The sequence below is a fragment of the Rhagoletis zephyria genome, unplaced genomic scaffold (assembly GCF_001687245.7).
Source record: "Rhagoletis zephyria isolate East Lansing unplaced genomic scaffold, Rhagoletis_zephyria_1.1 Rzeph_scaffold_02389, whole genome shotgun sequence".
Taxonomy (NCBI): Eukaryota; Metazoa; Arthropoda; class Insecta; order Diptera; family Tephritidae; genus Rhagoletis; species Rhagoletis zephyria.
In genome coordinates this window covers 63,867-82,918 of record NW_016159473.1, presented here as the reverse complement: position 1 = coordinate 82,918, position 19,052 = coordinate 63,867, and the positions used below count along the sequence as shown (strand labels likewise).

Here is a 19,052-nt window from a genome sequence, read left to right as displayed (position 1 = left end):
ACGTCTTAAAATATAATAGATTTTATAATTCCAATGGAAAAATAGTACCGATTTTTTTTGTATGGGGAGTGATGCAGTCTAATATACATGGGTGTGCACCAATTTATTAATATCGTTGAATTATTTTAATATCTATTGCAAAATTTTATTCAGACAGGACTAAAAAGTAGAAAATAAATAATATAAAAAAAACTTTTTAATATACAACGCTTTTATAAATGGANAGTACCGATTTTTTTTGTATGGGGAGTGATGCAGTCTAATATACATGGGTGTGCACCAATTTATTAATATCGTTGAATTATTTTAATATCTATTGCAAAATTTTATACAGACAAGACTAAAAAGTAGAAAATATTTTATTAATTAATTAATTTATTTATTTACACAAGGCTTACATAATAATTAATTATTATATAAACTAAAGCAAACGCAGCGCTAGCAGCAGAGGCTTTCGGCTGGCTGGTGGAATGTGATCGGTCAGATACGACGGAGTAGATCTGTGTCCTTTAGAAATCTGTAGATTTTGCTGATGTTAGCTTCTGTTACGTTCTTTAAAAGTAGAAGAGGATTCAAATTGTCAAAATGATGATACCTGTGGGAAGCAAGTTCTGGGCAGGATACCAGTAGATGATGCACGCTGGCTGTTGCATGACAGAAGGGGCAGGTGTTGGATCCAGTGCCTTGTAGTAAGTGCGCGTTTGTAATTATGGTGTGCCCAATTCGGAGACGTGTGTATGGGGTGATATGGTTGGTAGGTACCGATGTAGGGACAACGGGTTTTGTTCGGCTAGGGTTAATATCCGAATAATGGTGATTATAGTCCGCCGTAAATGTCTCGGTGTAGGATGACTTCGGATGTGATTGTTGGTGTGATGGAAATATTCTTGGTGATTGTGTCTGCAAGTGTGCTACCCTGGATACCGGAGTGTCCGGGTATCCACATGAGTTTAATATTACTCTGGTGGGAAGCGTGTTTTTAATACTCTCGATGATGTAGCTTGATTTTATGTGGTTTTGGAGGGCTTGGAAACAGGACAAGCTGTCGTAGCAAATTATATGCTTTCCCTTGCTTTTGGTAGCGTATTGAACTGCGTGGAATATGGCGGTTGCTTCGGCGGTGAAAATCGAGCACAAAGAGAAAAGGAGGCCGTACGCGACAACTTCTTGGTTTTCTTTTACCACCGCGTAGGAAGTGTAGGATGCTTTGGACCCGTCGGTGATTATCATTTGCAAGCCGCTGGATTTATAACGTGTAGTTGTTTCGGAAAACTTGGCTATGTAAACGGCGTTTGGTGTGTTATCTTTCCGCAAGGAAGCTAGGTCGTTAATGAAGCATGTTTTGCTAACCATCCAGGGTGGGTATTGAGTGTACCGCGGAGGGTGTTGTTTGAATGGCAGTTTGACATATTTCGCAAATAAGGCGCAGGTGTGGATAGATGAGGGCATTTTAGGTAACGATTCACGTGCGGCTGAAGCTTGAAAGTCATTGCGAATTAGAGGATTGGAGCTTAGAGTGAGCTTTGGATACATCCTGAATATTTTGTCCTCCATGTTGTCGTGTAAGGACGGAAGACCTGATTCGGCAAGAATATTTTTTATGGGCGAAGTTGGAAATGCGCGTATTGATCTTCTCACTGCGGTATGGTAGGGAGCAGCAAGCAACTTTAGGTTTTCTTTGGCGTGTAATCCATAGATTTCTACACCGTAGTTGATTGTAGATAAGATGAGGGCGTTTGTCACGTTGATCAACGNTCTTTAGGTTTTCTTTGGCGTGTAATCCATAGATTTCTAGACCGTAGTTGATTGTAGATAAGATGAGGGCGTTTGTCACGTTGATCAACGGCGCCGAGTTAACTAGCGAGCGTTTGCTTGATAAGTACTTAATTATGTTTAACTTTACAAAGAGCCTCTCTCTAACGTATTTACAGTGTTGTATAAAGGAATAATTGGGATTGAAAACAATGCCCAGAAACTTAAGATTATCAGTACATACAATATTTACACCAGTGAAGGCAAGTGTAGGCGGTGCGCAGGTCCGCTTTTTACATATATGCAGCATTTTGGTTTTATCATGACAAATTGAAGGACCTGAGGAGAGGGACCACGTGGATAATAGGCATAGGGTTCTCGAAAAGATTCTCAATAATTCTGTTTGATCTTTGGATTTGGAGAATAACTGTACGTCGTCTGCGTATATCTGGTGTTGGATGTTTGGGAACTTGTTGAAAATGTTGCTAATTTCGTTGAAGACTATAATGAACAAGATGACTGATAAGGTGGAGCCCTGCGGGGTACCATTATTGAGTGGAAAGATGGAAGAGCGGGTGTTGGAAATAAGTACACTTAATTTTCGGTTTGATAGAAACGACTTTATAAAATTGTACAATCTGGGACCGACCTTCCATTTGTCGAGTTGCCTTAGTACTATCTGAATACCAATCCGATCAAATGCCTTTTGAAAGTCGAGTGAAAGAAGGGAAATATGGTTTTTACTGGAAATCGCATTTGAAATAAAGTCAAGGTGTAGTAGGGCATCTATTGTGCTTTGTCCCTTTTTGAAGGCGACCTGGTTGTGGTGGATGAGTTTGCTTGAGTGGGCGTACCAGGTCAGTCTGGTAGCAATTATCTTCTCCATTAATTTTCCAAGGCAGGAGAGGAGNTGTGCTTTGTCCCTTTTTGAAGGCGACCTGGTTGTGGTGGATGAGTTTGCTTGAGTGGGCGTACCAGGTTAGTCTGGTAGCAATTATCTTCTCCATTAATTTTCCAAGGCAGGAGAGGAGGGAAATTGGGCGGTAGCTGTTAACTTCGCAAGGTGATTTACCTGTGCTGAAGATGTTGTTATAGTGCTTAATAAAGCGATGAAAGAATGAGGTAGGGAGATGTTTAATCATGAGAAAGGATATTTTGTCGTTGCTGGGAGTCTGGCCTTTTGCTGCGGACAGGGAAAGATGAAACTCAGTATGGGATATGTCGGCTTCTAAAAGTTTGGCTGAATATAAGAGAGTGGAAGGCGAAATACGATTTATGAGGATTTGTGAGTGCTTACAGGTGATAAAATCGGTGGCAAGGTGTGGTCAGAGGAGCCGTTAGAAAAGTGGCTGGTNAAGTGATTACAGGTGATAAAATCGGGGGGCAAGGTGTGGTCAGAGGAGCCGTTAGAAAAGTGGCTGGTGAGTTCTTGAGCAATTTCCCGGGGATATACAAGACTGCCGTGAGTGGAGTTAAGGGAGTTGATGTGGGAATTGGAAGGTTAACCAGTTCTTTATGTCGGCCCAGATTTTCTTAGGGTCAGATGCTGCAGTAATGTTGCTGGTGAATTTTTGAAAACAGACGAGCTTGGCGTCTTCGATTTTCCGATGAAATTGCGCGTTCAGTTTTTTGAATTGAACGAGATTTGTGGACGATCGGTTGCGTTTGAAATTATGCCACGCATGTTGCTTAGCTTGCCTAAGGGATGCAATATCATTGTTCCACCATAAAGGGGCTGGTTTTACTGGTTTAGTTGAGGACAGGGGGATGGAGTCGTTGGCCGCACAGCGGATTTCTTTTTGGATGTTTGAGGTTTCTTTGATGACATTGCAAGACGTTGGGAAGGATTTCGAACAAGACTCGCATGCAGGTTCAAATTTGTTCAAATCCGCTCTGTCTGTTTTAAATTTGATCTTGGGGGAGAAGGGAATAATGGGTCGGGATGTGAGAATTTTGATGAGGATGGGGAAATGATCGCTACCGTGGAGGTCATCTATAAGGTGCCATGATGAGTTGTTGGAGATGAAGGGAGAGGAGAGGGTAAGGTCGATATGGGTGAAGGTTGAGTGGGTAGAGAAGTGAGTGGCAGAACCGTCATTAAGATCGATGCAGTTAGACGTGAGGATAGCGTTTTCTATAGAGCGACCTCTCTGGCTTGAAGAGGCAGAGCCCCAGAGAGGGCTCCAAGCGTTAATGTCGTCTCCAAGGATAAAGGATTGAGGAGGGGAGCGGAAAATATTGTAAAAGTCGGCGGTTGTTATTGATTGACTTGGCGGAGCATAAGCGCAAGTTATTGTGATTCGGTTGGAAGTTTGCAGTTCTATGGATAGTGAGGATATATTGGATAGGGTGGGAAGAGAGTTGTGAGGCAGATTCCTCTTAACAAGAATGGCGACTCCTTGTTTGTTGGAATTGATGTGCGGAAGATTGTGGAAGTGCCCTACGTAAGACTTGGGAGTGGGGGCAGATGAATTGTAGGCAAGGTGGGTTTCATTTAGAAGTATGATGGAGGGTTTATACCTCTTTATTAAGATTTCAAGTTCAATATAGTTATTGTGATATTCATTTATGTTCCAATGTAATAATGATAACATCGGTTATGTAATTTGTAAGTAAATCAGATAAAGGATTGGTGTAAAAGTATTATACTTATGACTTATAGATTTTTATTTTGTGTCGGTAGTGTGTTTTTATATGTATAAGGGGTTATGAGAACGTTAAGGTAGGGGAATTTTGTATGTAATTGGCTGAAAGGTTTTTATTTATTGTCTTGCTGGTGAAGTTGTTGTGTTATTTTTCCGCCAGGATTTGGGTATGGTGGATATTGATTGTGTGATAGACTTAGGGGAAGATGAAGTAATTCAGTCTCATCTCAAGTCACTAACAGCCCGATTCCGCATCACTGACAAGTTCACCACAGTCACTTTCATGACAGCTAGTCATTGTTCGCTATTCTAGCGCTCTAACAAAAGCTTGTTTTGCTGACAGTCTTGTCAGTTCTAGAAAAGGTGCTGACAGCTGTTTATTGTGTTCATTTTTGAAATTTGTGAAATTATGGAGGAAGAAATTTTTATTTATGCATTGGCTATGAAAGCCCAGGAAAAAAAAGAAAAAATTGATAAAATGGAAAAATGGAGTGATACACTAGGGCTGGGCATCTCCAAAATGCAACAATTTTTATTCTAATATTTTTCCGCCAATTTTGTATAAAAAATGGTTTATTCAACAACAAATAACATAAAAATAAAATTCCTAAACTTTGTGCAAAACTCGCACAAAATCATCAAAATTTTCAACTTTTTAATCAGATTTTTTACAAATTTTTTGAGTATGCAATTTTGCAGCCCATTAAATTCTAGTAAAGAAAATGTAAGTTCGGAGTTAGTAAAAAATCGTGTTGATTTTTGAGATTTTTTTTTTTGTTGAAGATGTTTTGCATTTTTTCCATATAAAGTAAAAAAAAATGTGTATGGAAGAGACTGCGTGAAAACAAATTGCCAAAAATCAACGGTAATTCCTAGCTACTTAAAACTTGCACTTTATTATAATAAAATTGCGCTACAAATCTGCATACTCAAAAAAATTCTAAAAAATCTGATTAAAAAGTTGAAAATTTTCATGAAAATTTGCTGCATTTTCGTGAGTTTTGCACAAAGTTTAGGAATTATATTTTTATGTTGTTGTAGTATGAACTATACTTTTATACGAAATTAGCAGAAAAATATTAGGATGAAAATTGTTGCATATATTGTGAAAAGTTTGCTGTGCCAATAGTTTGTTCCGGCAGTGTATGTATATATAACCTCTTTCCATTTGATTGCCGTGCGTATTGGATCATTTAAGCAATTCAGCCCTTGTGCTACCTCCTCCCAAAGCAATTGCATATGCCGCAGCTCCTTTGGATTGTTTTTGCCTGCTTGGAACTCCGTTCAAACTTTACGCACCTACATACATTTATATGTAGCACACATATTATTTCAAAAGAAAAGAAAATAAAGAAGTTTTTATCACACAATCAAAATAATAACACATTTTAAGTATTTTTTTACATAAAATATGTAAACAAACTTACTTCTTCTCAGTTGCCATCTGTTTGACTTAACTCACCAGTCAGCTGTTTTGCCTTTCATTGCGTGGTGAGTTTAAAGAGCTTTCAGCTTTTCAGTCATCGAACTAGAATAGCAGGGGAGCTTTCAACTGACAACGTCTCTGACATGGCAGCACTGACAAGCAACGCTGTCAGTTTTTACAGAATCGGGCTGTAAATTTGAGATTAGCAATTAGTGCCTATTTTTGTGACTTGAGATTATTTGGCTATTCAGTAGGAGTCACAAAAAGTTCACCAAAAATGTGTGGTGAAAACAAACACGGACAGTCAACTGATAGCGTTTACGTATGCCTTTTGCCGCGCTGCCCGAAGAGTTGCAATAGCCGAGTGGTCAAAGCATTAGGCTGCCAGTCGAGAGGGTCCGGGTTCGAGTACTCCTCGGGCAGAGGATTTTTTATTTAGTATTTTTTTCTTTTTTTATTAGTTTTATTTTTTTTAATAATCTTTAGATTTTAATGTTAAAAAAATAGTTTTTTTTCAATGGCTTTGTATATTAAAGCATTTTGGTTTATTTCCTAACGAAATTCTTATTGGACAAATTTCCTCGCTTCATATTCGCGTTCTTTTTTTAATAAAATGGAAAACAATTAACTTTTTCTCCATATTTTTATTTTTGAGACCTGCTCTTAGCCAGCTGACAGATTAGTGACTTTTTTNCCTAACGAAATTCTTATTGGACAAATTTCATCGCTCATATTCGCGTTCTTTTTTTAATAAAATGGAAAACAATTAACTTTTTCTCCATATTTTTATTTTTGAGACCTGCTCTTAGCCAGCTGACAGATTAGTGACTTTTTTTTTGAGACTAGAGACGTGAGACAGCGTACTGAATACCAAATAGTCTCAAAATCCAAGTTCACCACCAAAAGTCACTATTAGTGACCAGAGACCGCATACTGAATGCCAGGGTTAGTTTGACTTGTTTTCATAAATGCACCGTTATTTGCTTGTGGTTTATTTTTTGTGGTTTCTTCGTGAGTTTTGCATGCTGAAATTGATTTGCGAGTTGTGTGCTGTGCTAACGGTTGTTGGTTCGGTCGTTTCTGAGCTGGTGTTTTGTTTTTCATTTGTGCAAAGGAGGGAGTCATTGTATTTTTTTGAGGGGATTGTATTTGATGTGCATTAGGGTTGCTGTTAAAGATTTTCCATGCATCTCTGATTGTACATCGACGATCTATTTTTATTTTATTTACCGACTTGTGCTTCAGGAACGAGGGACAGATCAGGTCGTAGGACGCGTGGATTTCCATTTGACAGTTTATGCAGAATGTTCTTGGACATGATTATGTGGCGGTGGGGTGGCACACTGGCTACATAGCTCGATATTTCGGCATCTGTTCTTAGTATGTCCGAGCCTTTGACATGTTTTGCACCGCATAGGATTTGGGATGTATTCTAGAACACGAACCTTTTCCCATCCTAATTTAAGGATTTAGTTTATCGCCATCTTTACCCATGATTTTTTTGACTTCGATCACTTTTTGGTCCTCCAGCTCTTCAACTAATTCTTCTTCGCTTTTCATTTTCAATCTCATAAATTGTTTATAATCACTTTTGCTAAAATTTCAAAATCAAAAGTTATCGAAACAAATTCTATGGGACTGAGAATTATTATTTTCTACTTTTTAGTCCANCCGATCACTTCCTTTTGGTCCTCCAGCTCTTCAACTAATTCTTCTTCGCTTTTCATTTTCAATCTCATAAATTGTTTATAATGACTTTTGCTAAAATTTCAAAATCAAAAGTTATCAAAACAAATTCTATGGGACTGAGAAGTATTATTTTCTANTCTTTTTTCACTTCGCGTCATATGAGTGATGTGTTTATACCTGTTTACTAACCGATGTGAGAAATAAAAAAGCGATTTGAAAACAAATTCGNAAGTCTTTTTTCACTTCGCGTCATATGAGTGATGTGTTTATAATTGTTTACTAACCGATGTGAGAAATAAAAAAGCGATTTGAAAACAAATTCGAGTCAATACACTTTTGAATTTCTGAGCGTAGGTAAATTTGGTTTATGCTTCCGTTTTGAATCACAGCGAACTGGGTCAAAGCGCTTTATGTGTTGGTATAAACAAGGTATATGTTGCATCATTTTCCAAAAGCTTTGTGGAATTTGTATGCTGTTACAACAACAGCCACGAAGTCTCAGGCACAGTACAAATTTAACACTGAATTTTCGCCCCTTTATATGAAATCGAAAAGTTATATAATTTCTCTACGTTTCCCTGGATTTCATAGTTAGCGGGGATATCAGCTCTAGTTTTCACGAGGACATATAATCGCCAACAGGATATCTTTTCCATTAAGGGTCTTGATATTTCAGGTATACGTGCACAACTAGAACCTGACTAAATCATGCATGTCTGATGCGTACGACAAAAACCGCTGTTGGAAATATCGGCAAAAATTCTTGCTGCGGAGCAAGAATAACCGTATGAGAGTATTTTTTTAATGTTTTTTTTTTCAATATCTTAATTTCATTACCCTGATGAGATAATTTAATATTTTTATCAGAAACTTACTAGGTCGATTGAGAACCCATCAGCCTAAAAAAAAAAAACAATAATCAGGTAGGTTTTGCAATACACTTCCGAGTGAATTTCAGTGAACTTTTTATTCAAAAATAAAAAGTCGAAAATCAGGGAGCCACACGAATAGTTTGTTGTTTCACCAACCCCTGTTATGAAATTTTCGCTAACAAACATTCTGCTCGTTCCTACGACAGCCGGAACGACCCAGACTTATATCTGCCCAAGGACTGTCCCTTCAGGAACACTCCCCAAAAAATATTAAATTATCTCATAACATACAGCATGAATATCTTATGAAATATAATGCAGGAGACCGCATAGTCCGGTCAAATTAGACCAAAAAAGTTAAAAAAAAAACTCCCACCCAGCTGAAAATTGGTAGGATTGTTCAAAACACCACCATAAATGAAATCAAAAAAGTCCTCTTCGATCCGATACCTGGAAAACAAGTTACTCGGGGTCAAAGGTCGCAAAAACGGGTTTTTCGGGTTTAGACAAAATTGTAGATCAGATAATTATCTATAACAAATGTCTAAATACTTTTTGTCCTAAGAGCCACCGTTTCCGAGATATAACGATTAAAAACATTGGAAGAGTTTTAATGGTCATAATATGCGCACCTTTGCACGCCACCTTTGTTGTACTTATATTATCCCCCTTATTCTGAATTTTCGTAACACGTAATTCGCAGATACGCTACGAAAAATCCACATGCTGCAACCGTTGCGGAAACATGTGCAGCATTGCCAGCTATCAGTTGTTTTTCGAAGATAGCTGAATGAAGGAAAACAAAGTGGAAAGAAATATAAAAAAACACAAAATTGGTTAATTTTACATATTTTGAGGAAAATAATGAATTCTGATGTATTTGCAATTATAGCAGCAGAGTAAGCGGGCGCTATGGCAATGGATTCACAAAGGTATGCGGAGCTGTCGGGCATGGTAACCATGGACGCATCTATGTCAGCTTCTGGTTGAATTGTTGAACCACAAGCCAGAACTACTCCTATGCCTGAAGAACTCGTTCTCAATCCAGTTAATGCAATAACAGCTTCTTCCAAGCCATTGAAAACATGCACTTTGTTAGGTCCGCCACCTGTTGCATTTGCTTCTGCCTTCGGCCGCGCTTAGGGATTATAACCCTTACTAAGTAGAATTCACCTTTCTGTGTTGCCGAAGAAAAGGGGCTTTCGCATGTCAAAGGTGTACAACATTTCTTGTGCATATCACTCCGGCTACGCCGTCCACAGTATTTTTGCGCAGAACCCACGTCAAAATTTGCAAAAAAATGCATAGTGAAAAACCGAGTTTATTAATAAGCTAGTGGTAGAAAATTTGATACATTTATCTTAAAAAAATGTGAATCCTATGATTACACGTGTATGTTAAAGTTTTTGGATTCGGGCTATGCGTTTGGACACAACAACCGAAAATCGTTGTACAAATAACTAAACCGGACCCAAGTTTCTCGATAAGGGGCAACAAAGATTCTTTTTTGCTCGTTTCGTGAAGCAGTGGATAAAAATATACGTATATGCGAAAGGCAAATTTATTTGTTTAAATAAACAACACCAATATTTCTTGCAAACAGACATTAGTTGTGTTTTCGTATTCTCCAGCAAGAAATATCCAGTAACTTGCCAGTAACCAAATTTCGGAGAGTAGGCCAATATTTACTCCCAATGAGTGAAATATGCAAGTAAGAACGAAAACGCAAAACCAGCAAGAAGTTGCTAGTTTTATGTACAGCTGATTAATTTGTTATTTTCTAGTATTTTCCATCTTATTATAAATTTAATTAGTTTTATTTTGTCAATTGCAACTCTAAAAGCACTACAAACAATTATTTTGTTAATATGAATTACATTAAGCATCATGCCGTCAGCTGTTTTTCTTACTAGCAAATAGTTGCTAGTAAAAATTTATCCAGTAAAAATCCAGTAAAACTTGCAAGTTCAGCTGTCATTTTTGCTCTCAATTTCCCCTCTTTTGCTAGTTTCCTGCAAGTTTTTGCGTACGAAAACGACATCCAGTAAAAAACCAGTAAAATTGGTACTGGATTTACTGGATAGTGCGTACGCGAACAGGGCTATTGATTTACATCTTTTATTTCGCCTCCGACACAGAATTGTTTTCGTATAAAATTACACAAAAAGCTTACTCGTTCGTTTTTAGGCATGTCATTGTTACGAATTTCGAAAGTTCGAAAATACGATTCGGATTGCAGCATACTATTTTCACGATTCGTAGCAAAATCCGAATACGAAAGAGTTGCAGAATAGGGGTGTATATTATGCCGATTACAACTCTTCCAACTTTTTAAATCGTTATATCTCGGAAACGGTGGTTCTTACGAAAAAAAGTATTTAGACATTTTTTATAGATAACACTGGATCACAAATTTTAATTTGGGTTTTGTTCTCCAGACGCCACTATCCAATTCCTACGTAGAATTGCTCGGTGATTCCGAAAATCGAGTTTATTTTTTTTTATGGATACGTTTTCGAGATATTTGCAATTCACCGTTATTCAGCTTAAAGCAAAAATTGGTTTCTTTTAATCACGTATATCTTACGAACCAATTTAAAAATCTTAATACAAAATACGGCAAATGAAAGCCAATGAAATTCTACATAAACCGTATATACATCACTTTCCGATAGGGCTTATAGTTTCTGACAAGTTAATTAATCATTCCTGCTTTTTTATTTTTTAATGAAAAAAATCAAACTTTTAATAGAAGAAAAATTTAGAAAGTAACAGGTTCTGTTCCAAATTTTGTCATTTGTACTAAAGCCCGTTCTGTTACAAAAAAAATCAGTTACTGATGAAGAAAATCGATGGATAAATACGAGCAGTAAAGCGTGTTACTCATACGCCACGTACACTCGAACTTCCAACTTTTTGAATCGTTATACATAACTCGGAAACGGTGGCTCTTAGGACAAAAAGTATTTAGACATTTGTTATAGATAATTATCTGATCTACAAATCGGAGGAGAGGCTCGGCCAAACACTAACACATGTGTAAGCGCCAATCTATTATTACTATTATTANAAAAATAAATAATAATAAAAAAATAAAGTTTTTTCTTAACAGCGGTCGTCCCTCGGCAGGTAATCGCAAACCATGAAAAACAGCTTCTCATAAAAATACAATCGCCGTTCGGATTCGGCGTAAAACTGTAGGTCCCTCCGCTTTCAGTGACAACATCAAGGCGCACGCCACAAATCGGAGGAGAGGCTCGGCCAAACACTAACACATGTGTAAGCGCCAATCTATTATTATTATTACTATTATTATTAATTTTATGATAAACTTACCGTTTTGCTGGAAATCGCGAAAAACCCGTTTTTGTGACCTTCGACCCCGAGTTACTTTTTTCCAGGTATCGGATCGATGAGGACTTTTTAGATTTCATTTATGATGATGCTTTGAACAATCCTATCACTTTTCAGCTGGGTGAGAATTTTTGTAACCTCAAATGTTAAAATTGACCGGACTAGTAAGCAACAAAATTTCAAAAAATCAATGCCAGTTTTTGTAAATTGCACTTGTTGTGTAAAAAGATCCATTAAGTAGTCTCCAAAAGAAATCCCAAAAATCAACGCGATTTTTCTGCCGTTTGAAACTTGCACTTTATTAGACTAGAATTGTATGGGCTATAAAACTACATACCCAAAAATATTCTAAAAATTCAGATTAAAAAGTTTGAAATTTGGATGAAAATTTGTTGAATTTTCTTGAACTTTTTATAAAATTTGAAACTGTGATTTATTTTTTGGGTAAAGCTTGGATGGTGTTTTTATAGAAAAATAACCAAACATTAAGCTCGAAAACCATTACGAATATTAAAAAAAAAAGTGGTAATTTTTTTGAGTCACTGCATGTATATATAAAGAAAAATAAATTACCTTAAACGGTTATTCTAGCGTCAGCGCTAGAATTTTTTGCCATATTTCCAACTGTTCGGTCTGTTGAATGCTATTAAGTCTGAAAGTAAAACATATCCTTCCTAAGAAATAAAATGCATTATTGCAATGGAGGCGTCTACCGAACATAAGTTTATTGTCATTAATAGCTGTTCACGTGATTATTGTTGTTCTGTTGTTCACGCATTAATTACAATATGCTTTGTACATAATACAAAAGCAAATATAAAATAAAGATTAATTCTTAATCTCATATTTTTAATTTACATATGTATTTGTAAACATAATAATAAAGTTAAGGCAATGACAAAATTTTGTATCACAATTTAAAATGCTGGTCTATTACGTAGTCATCTTTAAAATTTTTAATTCTTCCAAAAACTTAGCCTCCATGGAAATTTTATTGAGCTGATTTAGTTCAAGTGTTTCTCCTTGCTCTTGACGTAACTTTAATTTTTTAATGTCAGACAACTTTTTAGCTACGTGGCGAATCTTTTTTTCTTTTTCAGGATTACCGGACTTTTTGGGTCCTTGTTTGAGGATTTCTTGAGGACCATCGTTTAAAACGTTTATCGAATCTGTTTCTTTTACCAATACTTGCTTAGCCGGCTTGTGCTTCCGATTTTGGCAATGAAACTCATCGACAGTCGACTCCGTGCCGTTTTTACAACTTAAGTTCTTCTCTCCACTTTTTGCAACGCCTAGTTCTTTCTTATTTTTTGTCTTATTAGATTTATCAGCCATTGATTTCAATCCTCCCTTCCTGCTGGCAGATGAACCTTAAAATGAAATACAAAACATACTGTGTAAATATGTACGATTAAATAATTAGTTCAGATAGTTATTTAGCTCTATTAAATAAATACATTAGGGCTGTGCGATTAATTGATTATTCAAAATTTTAATTAATTGTAAAGTAAATAACTCAATTATTCTATTAATTGGAAATTATGATTACTCAAAAGTTCAGTTACTCGAGTAATCAAGATTTTGATTAACGAAAAACAAAAATATTTGAGTAATTTACTTCATGATTAACCCACATTATGAGTAAAATGAGTAATCAACATTTCGAAGTACTCCTGACATATAAAGTAGTTGAAGTTCCTTAATACTTTAAATCCAACGTTTCTGTTTTCAAAAATTAACTTATAACCAGGGCAACTAAAATAAACCATTTGCTTAACAATGCTGACGCTGCATATTTTATAATTTTGTGCTATTTTATTCTTCGTTTGTGCTATTTTGAAATTTTTTCGTACAAAAAACTTGTTTTCGTACATATATATTATAAAATATCCAAAAATTTAATTGGTTTACGTTCATAATTTTTGATATGGCAATATTGCCATCTCGACATGGCATGTGATAATATTTTTACCTTTTTCGCACTTCAACCAAGGCAAAGAATATAGTGGCGAGACAAAGAGAGCGACAAGACATTTTCGGATAATAGCGAAGAAAGATACATGAAACGTGAAGACACAGTGAAGTCGAGCGACGAATACATAGAAAATTATAAATTACAAATTATAAAATATAAATTAAACTATCAATATTAATTTTTGGAATGGGCGATATAAGTACTCATTTATTTACGTTTCTTTTCAAATGCAAAACATAATTCGGTAGTAGTGCATTTTAGCGGAACCAGGTAAAAAATTGACGGAACAATTCGAGAGGGGTGTCAATCGATGCGTCTTAACGCCAATAATAATAATCCGATAGCGGAAATTAACACTTTAAATTAATTAAAGTCATTTACAAAAAACACTTGAATTTTTCGCACTATGTTTTGATAAATTTCACACAAATAAATGGAGTAAGGGAACGCAACTTAATACTTTTTTTAACTTTTTGTACATTTATGATGTATTAAGTGAACATTTTCGCGAAATCGTATATTTAATGACAATATTCCGGCGTTGAAAATTCGCGCAACAATCTCGTCAAGTTAATAAAAATAAGATTGAGGAAAACTGGTGCTGCCACTCTATCAATACAATTTGAATTTCAACTTTAAAAACACCCAAATTATGCACAAGAAATATACTTTTGTCAAAATAAGGGGAGTTGTGTTCCTTTTCTTCGGACACAAACAGGAGAGTTCCACTTAGTGAGGTTTATAATCCCAATGTGCGGCCGAGGGCCGCCTACGCAGAAAGGTGTTATCTGCAAAAGGCGTTCAGCCCATCTTCTTTGGCAACACAGAAGGGAGAAGGTGACAGGTAATAAGATCAACGGAAATAAGGTCAATTGGTTTTATTTCCCACCCTGGTGCGAAATAAAGTCAATTGGCATGATTAAATAATCAATAGTTGTTTATACCCGCATTATGGCATATTGGCTTGTTGAATGTGCCATGTAATAAATAGTGTCGTCGTTCTCCTTAGCTGCTTTTAAATGATGTTGCCACAAATTGCTGGCGGAGACATGAATACAGTGTAAGAAAATTCCTTTTCTATAATCGTTTTCTTATAGAAAGGTTGGTTTCTTTTCCACCTTAGACATTCCGAATTCGTTCAAAATATGCTAATTTAAAACACAGAACTTTTCAGTGTTCCTCCGGGTTTTTTTTTATACATGTACTGTTTCCTCAATTTAATAGCGTTCGCTTTATTTTCGTGGACACGAAACATGTTTTGCAAGTTCTGGATCATTTCTACACTCTTTCTTCAAATATTTCTCATATTCCAGCTGCGTTTTGCATTTGGTTTTTCGCATCGTGTTTTTACTATATTCGTAATTTTAAATTTTTTAATAAAATCAATTGGTGGTAGTTCATGATTGTGTGTGGATCATTAGCACCACACTGAGGATTTGGCAATAACCTTTTTCATCTATTAAAAAAAGACACTTACGGGGCAATGTTTATTGTAAGAACAACGTTTTTTCTATGAACCGACATACTTTAAGCATTGTTGACGCTATTTCCATTTGAATGAGGAAATAGCGTCAATGACTTTATTTCCANATTTCCATTTGAATGAGGAAATACCGTCAATGACTTCATTTCCACATTTTTGTTGACTTTATTTCGCTTTTGAAAAGGTAACGATGTCAATTGACTTCATTTCGCACCAGGGTGGGAAACAAAGTCAATTGACCTTATTTCCGTTAATCATGTTATCTGTCACCAAAGAAGAATTATACGTAGTGAGGGCTATAATACCTAAGTGCGGCCGAAGGCCGCCTACGCAGAAAGGCGTTCTCCGCAAAAGGTGTTCAGCCCCTCTTTTTTGGCAACACAAAAAGCAGAATCTTACGTAGTGAGGGTTATAATCCCTAAGAGCAGCCGAAGGCCGCCTACGCAAACAGGAGTTTTTTATTAGAGTGGCACCACCATTTCCTAACCCTGTTTAGATCGGCGAAATCCCTCAAAAGTTGTACGTCCATAGGGCTACTTCTTCTTCGCATACCTCTGCTCTGGGCTGGCATTGAGTCAAACCCTGGGTCAGAAACATATACCTGCTGCGTGTGCCAGAGACGATTACACCACAACTTCACCTCCGTCAGATGCAATACATGCAATGGGTGGAGCCACCTGCGAGTTTGCTCAGGCCTCACGTCTCACAGGCAATGGACCACTGCGTACGTGGCTCCTTGCTGCACCAATCGTGCAGCCTCCACGGCACAACAGAGTCCCCCTGAGCAACTCAACACAAACACATCCGCACCACAACACAATACAATAGGCAATACCACAGACACAACATACCACACTACAGATACAACTGCACCACCACCGATACGCCTCTCCTAGTTCCTCCGACAATCTGCACGGTATGCCAGTCCAGGATATTCCGTAATGTGACATCAGTCAAGTGACACACCTGCCTTGGCTGGTATCACTAGAGGGCATGCTCAAGACTGCGCAAAACGCGAGATTGGACGAGGGACTATGAGGGCCCATGCTGTGCTGCTCGGTCGCAACCACCAGCCGCGACGCCGACCATAACAACACAGTGCAAAAGCCTCAGCGGCAGCAAACACCGCATGTGGCGGCATGGCAACACACATCACTAGCACCCCACATTCCAATAAGTCTCCCTAGGCACACGAAGATTTTACAATTCAACTGTAACGGACTTCAGAGCAAGACCGAGGACATAACGGTCTTCATGGGTCGGCACGGAATATTAATAGCTGCGGTCCAAGAGACGAAGCTGCACGGCAATTCAACACTGTTGAATTGCGCCGGATACAACGTGCACCGTCGAGATCGCGAGCGAGATAATGGTGGAGGCCTAGCGTTCATCACGCACCACACCGTCCAGTATCGTCTTATCGAAGCAGACATCGACCGCAGGGATATCGTCTTAGAATGTCAGGGAATTGCTATCCCGTCAGGCGATGTCGAGCTCGAAATATTTAATATATACATACCCCCTGCCACCAGCTGCCCAGCAGGATATCACCCTGGAATAGGTGCGCTCCTCAGAAGTGAAAACCGTATGGTAGTTGGTGACTTCAATGCGCACCACGACCTTTGGCATTCAAGCCTGTCAAACGATCGTAGGGCAACACAATTGGCTGAGCAGATAGACGATTCGACATTCTGCACAATGAACGACGACGCACCCACCAGGATTATGGGCATCTGCAGCAGCTCGCCAGACCTAACAATAGTCAGCGCTGGTATGATAAACAGCGTATCATGGCGACCTATGCAGACTTTAGCATCAGACCATCTGCCCATAATCATCTCGATTGATAAACCAGCCGACTTTGCTTCCGCGGATCCCCGGACCTATGCCAACTTTTCTAAAGCTGATTGGAAAGGCTTCGCGGATGTTACTGAAGGCGCCTTCACTGCGCGGAAATCCCCGCATTAGGGATCTGAACTCGGAGATTCGGCAACTTGTGAACGTGGTCAACCGTGAGGTCATTGTCCAACCCGACGAAGCGTGACGACAGAGTTGAAATAGACTTTGGTGAACACGCTTCGTCGGACCAGGAGCGATGCGCGAGCTATTAGCTGGCAGTTCATCCTGCATCCTCCGGTGGATAAAGCCTAACGTCGAGTGACCAGAAGGCTGCGCAAACTTCCAAAACCAATTGCGCCTCTTGTTTTCACCAGCGGTGAGGTAGGGGTAGCCATCGGGAAGGCGAAAGCCTCCAAAGCCATTGGACCCGACGGAATATGCATGCTGATGCTGAAAAATTTGGGCCCTAAGGGAGTAGCGTATCTAACGGAGGTCCTCAACTTGTCAATGGCCACTCTCGTCATTCCAGATATCTTGAAGATGGGGAGAGTGGTCCCACTGCTCAAACCAAGGATACCAGTCAACAAAGAAGAGTGTTATCGTCCGATTACCCTCCTTTCCCCGGTAGCGAAGACACTAGAGGCCTTGCTACTTCCGTATTTTACAAGCCACCTGACCCCAGCGAAGCATCAGCATGAGTTCCGTAAAGTGCACGGTACAACAACAGCACTTAACGCCGTAAATACCCAGATAACTTGTGGCCTAAAACGAAAGCGCCCCTGTGAGAGAACCATTCTAGTAGCGCTGGACCTGTTTAAGGCGTTCGACACTGTCAGCCATTCAACGCTACTAGAAGACATAGAGGCCTCCTCTCTACCACAGGGACTCAAACGGTGGTCGGCGAATTATCTGAGTGGTCGTCACTCGTCGGTAACTTTTAGAGACAAATCGAGTAAACCAAGGAAAATAAAACAGGGGCTTCCACAGGGTGGTGTCCTTTCCCCATTACTGTCTAACTTTTATATTTCAAAGCTCCCTCAACCACCAGAGGGAGTCTCGATTGTCTCTTATGCCGAGGATGCTCGATCATGGCGTCAGGGAATGGAATTGATGACTTGTGCTCGAAAGTAAACGGTTATCTTGAGCTTTCTCGCTTCTTCACTGCACGGAGCCTAACCCTCTCCCCTACAAAATCCTCAGCCACACTTTTTACCACCTGGACGAAGGAGGTCAGACTCCAACTGGGAATTCACGTCGATGATACATCAAATCCGACGGTGAACAACCCGAAGATACTCGGAGTAACATTCGATAGTCTACTCTCCTTCTCGGCGCATACAACAGCAATTGTCAACAAAGTACAAAGCCGCAACAAGGTCCTCAAGTCGCTAGCCGGCAGCACTTGGGGCAAAGACAAAGAAACGTGGCTGGCAGCATACAAGGCAATTGGCCGGCCGGTTCTGAACTAGGCTGCGCCAGTGTGGTTACCGGGGACCAGTAGGACGCAGTGGATGAAGCTGCAGACTTGCCAGAACACGGCACTTAGGACAGCGACAGGATGCCTCCTGATGTCGCCGCAACACCACGTGCACGAGGAGGCCCACATGCTCCCAGTTAAGGAGCATAACTTAATGCTCTGCAGGCAGTTCCTGGTTGGGAGCCACAGGCCATCGAAACAGGCAACTTCTTGCAGAAGAGCCTTCCCCCAGGCACGTCAGAAGGCATCTATACGAACTGACGGACGAAGTCCAGAGGTTCATCAAACAACCCCTGTAACCGACAGCCTATCGACAGGCCGTGAACGGCATTCACAGAGAGGCAGTCTGGAGTTATGTAAACTCCCGACCTGTGAATGCCGTTCTGGGCACACAACCACCAGACGAGGACGAGNATTCACAGAGAGGCAGTCTGGAGTTATGTAAACTCCCGACCTGTGAATGCCGTTCTGGGCACACAACCACCAGACGAGGACGAGACAGAACTTCGTCTGCCTCGGGAGACTCGGACCACAATAGCC

At 39.1% G+C, this 19,052-nt stretch overlaps 2 protein-coding genes across 2 annotated transcripts in view; both read right to left on the bottom strand.

Annotated features, from left to right (window-relative positions):
- Positions 1-3,049: 3,049 nt before the first annotated feature.
- Positions 3,050-3,745, bottom strand: LOC108366736 (uncharacterized; the record flags this gene model as incomplete). The annotated part of the gene is given in 3 exon segments (XM_017621192.1): positions 3,050-3,263; positions 3,265-3,665; positions 3,734-3,745. Coding segments are annotated over 3 exon segments (627 nt in total), but the record flags the coding sequence as incomplete, so codon positions are not given.
- An 8,687-nt stretch (positions 3,746-12,432) lies between these two features.
- The window catches only part of eIF2A (eukaryotic translation initiation factor 2A), a 66,571-nt gene continuing 59,951 nt past the window's right edge, over positions 12,433-19,052 (bottom strand). Inside the window, exon 6 of the mRNA XM_017621191.1 lies at positions 12,433-13,108. Coding sequence (XP_017476680.1) covers positions 12,672-13,108 — 437 coding nt within the window. The 3' untranslated portion in view covers positions 12,433-12,671. The remainder of the gene's footprint in view (positions 13,109-19,052) is intronic.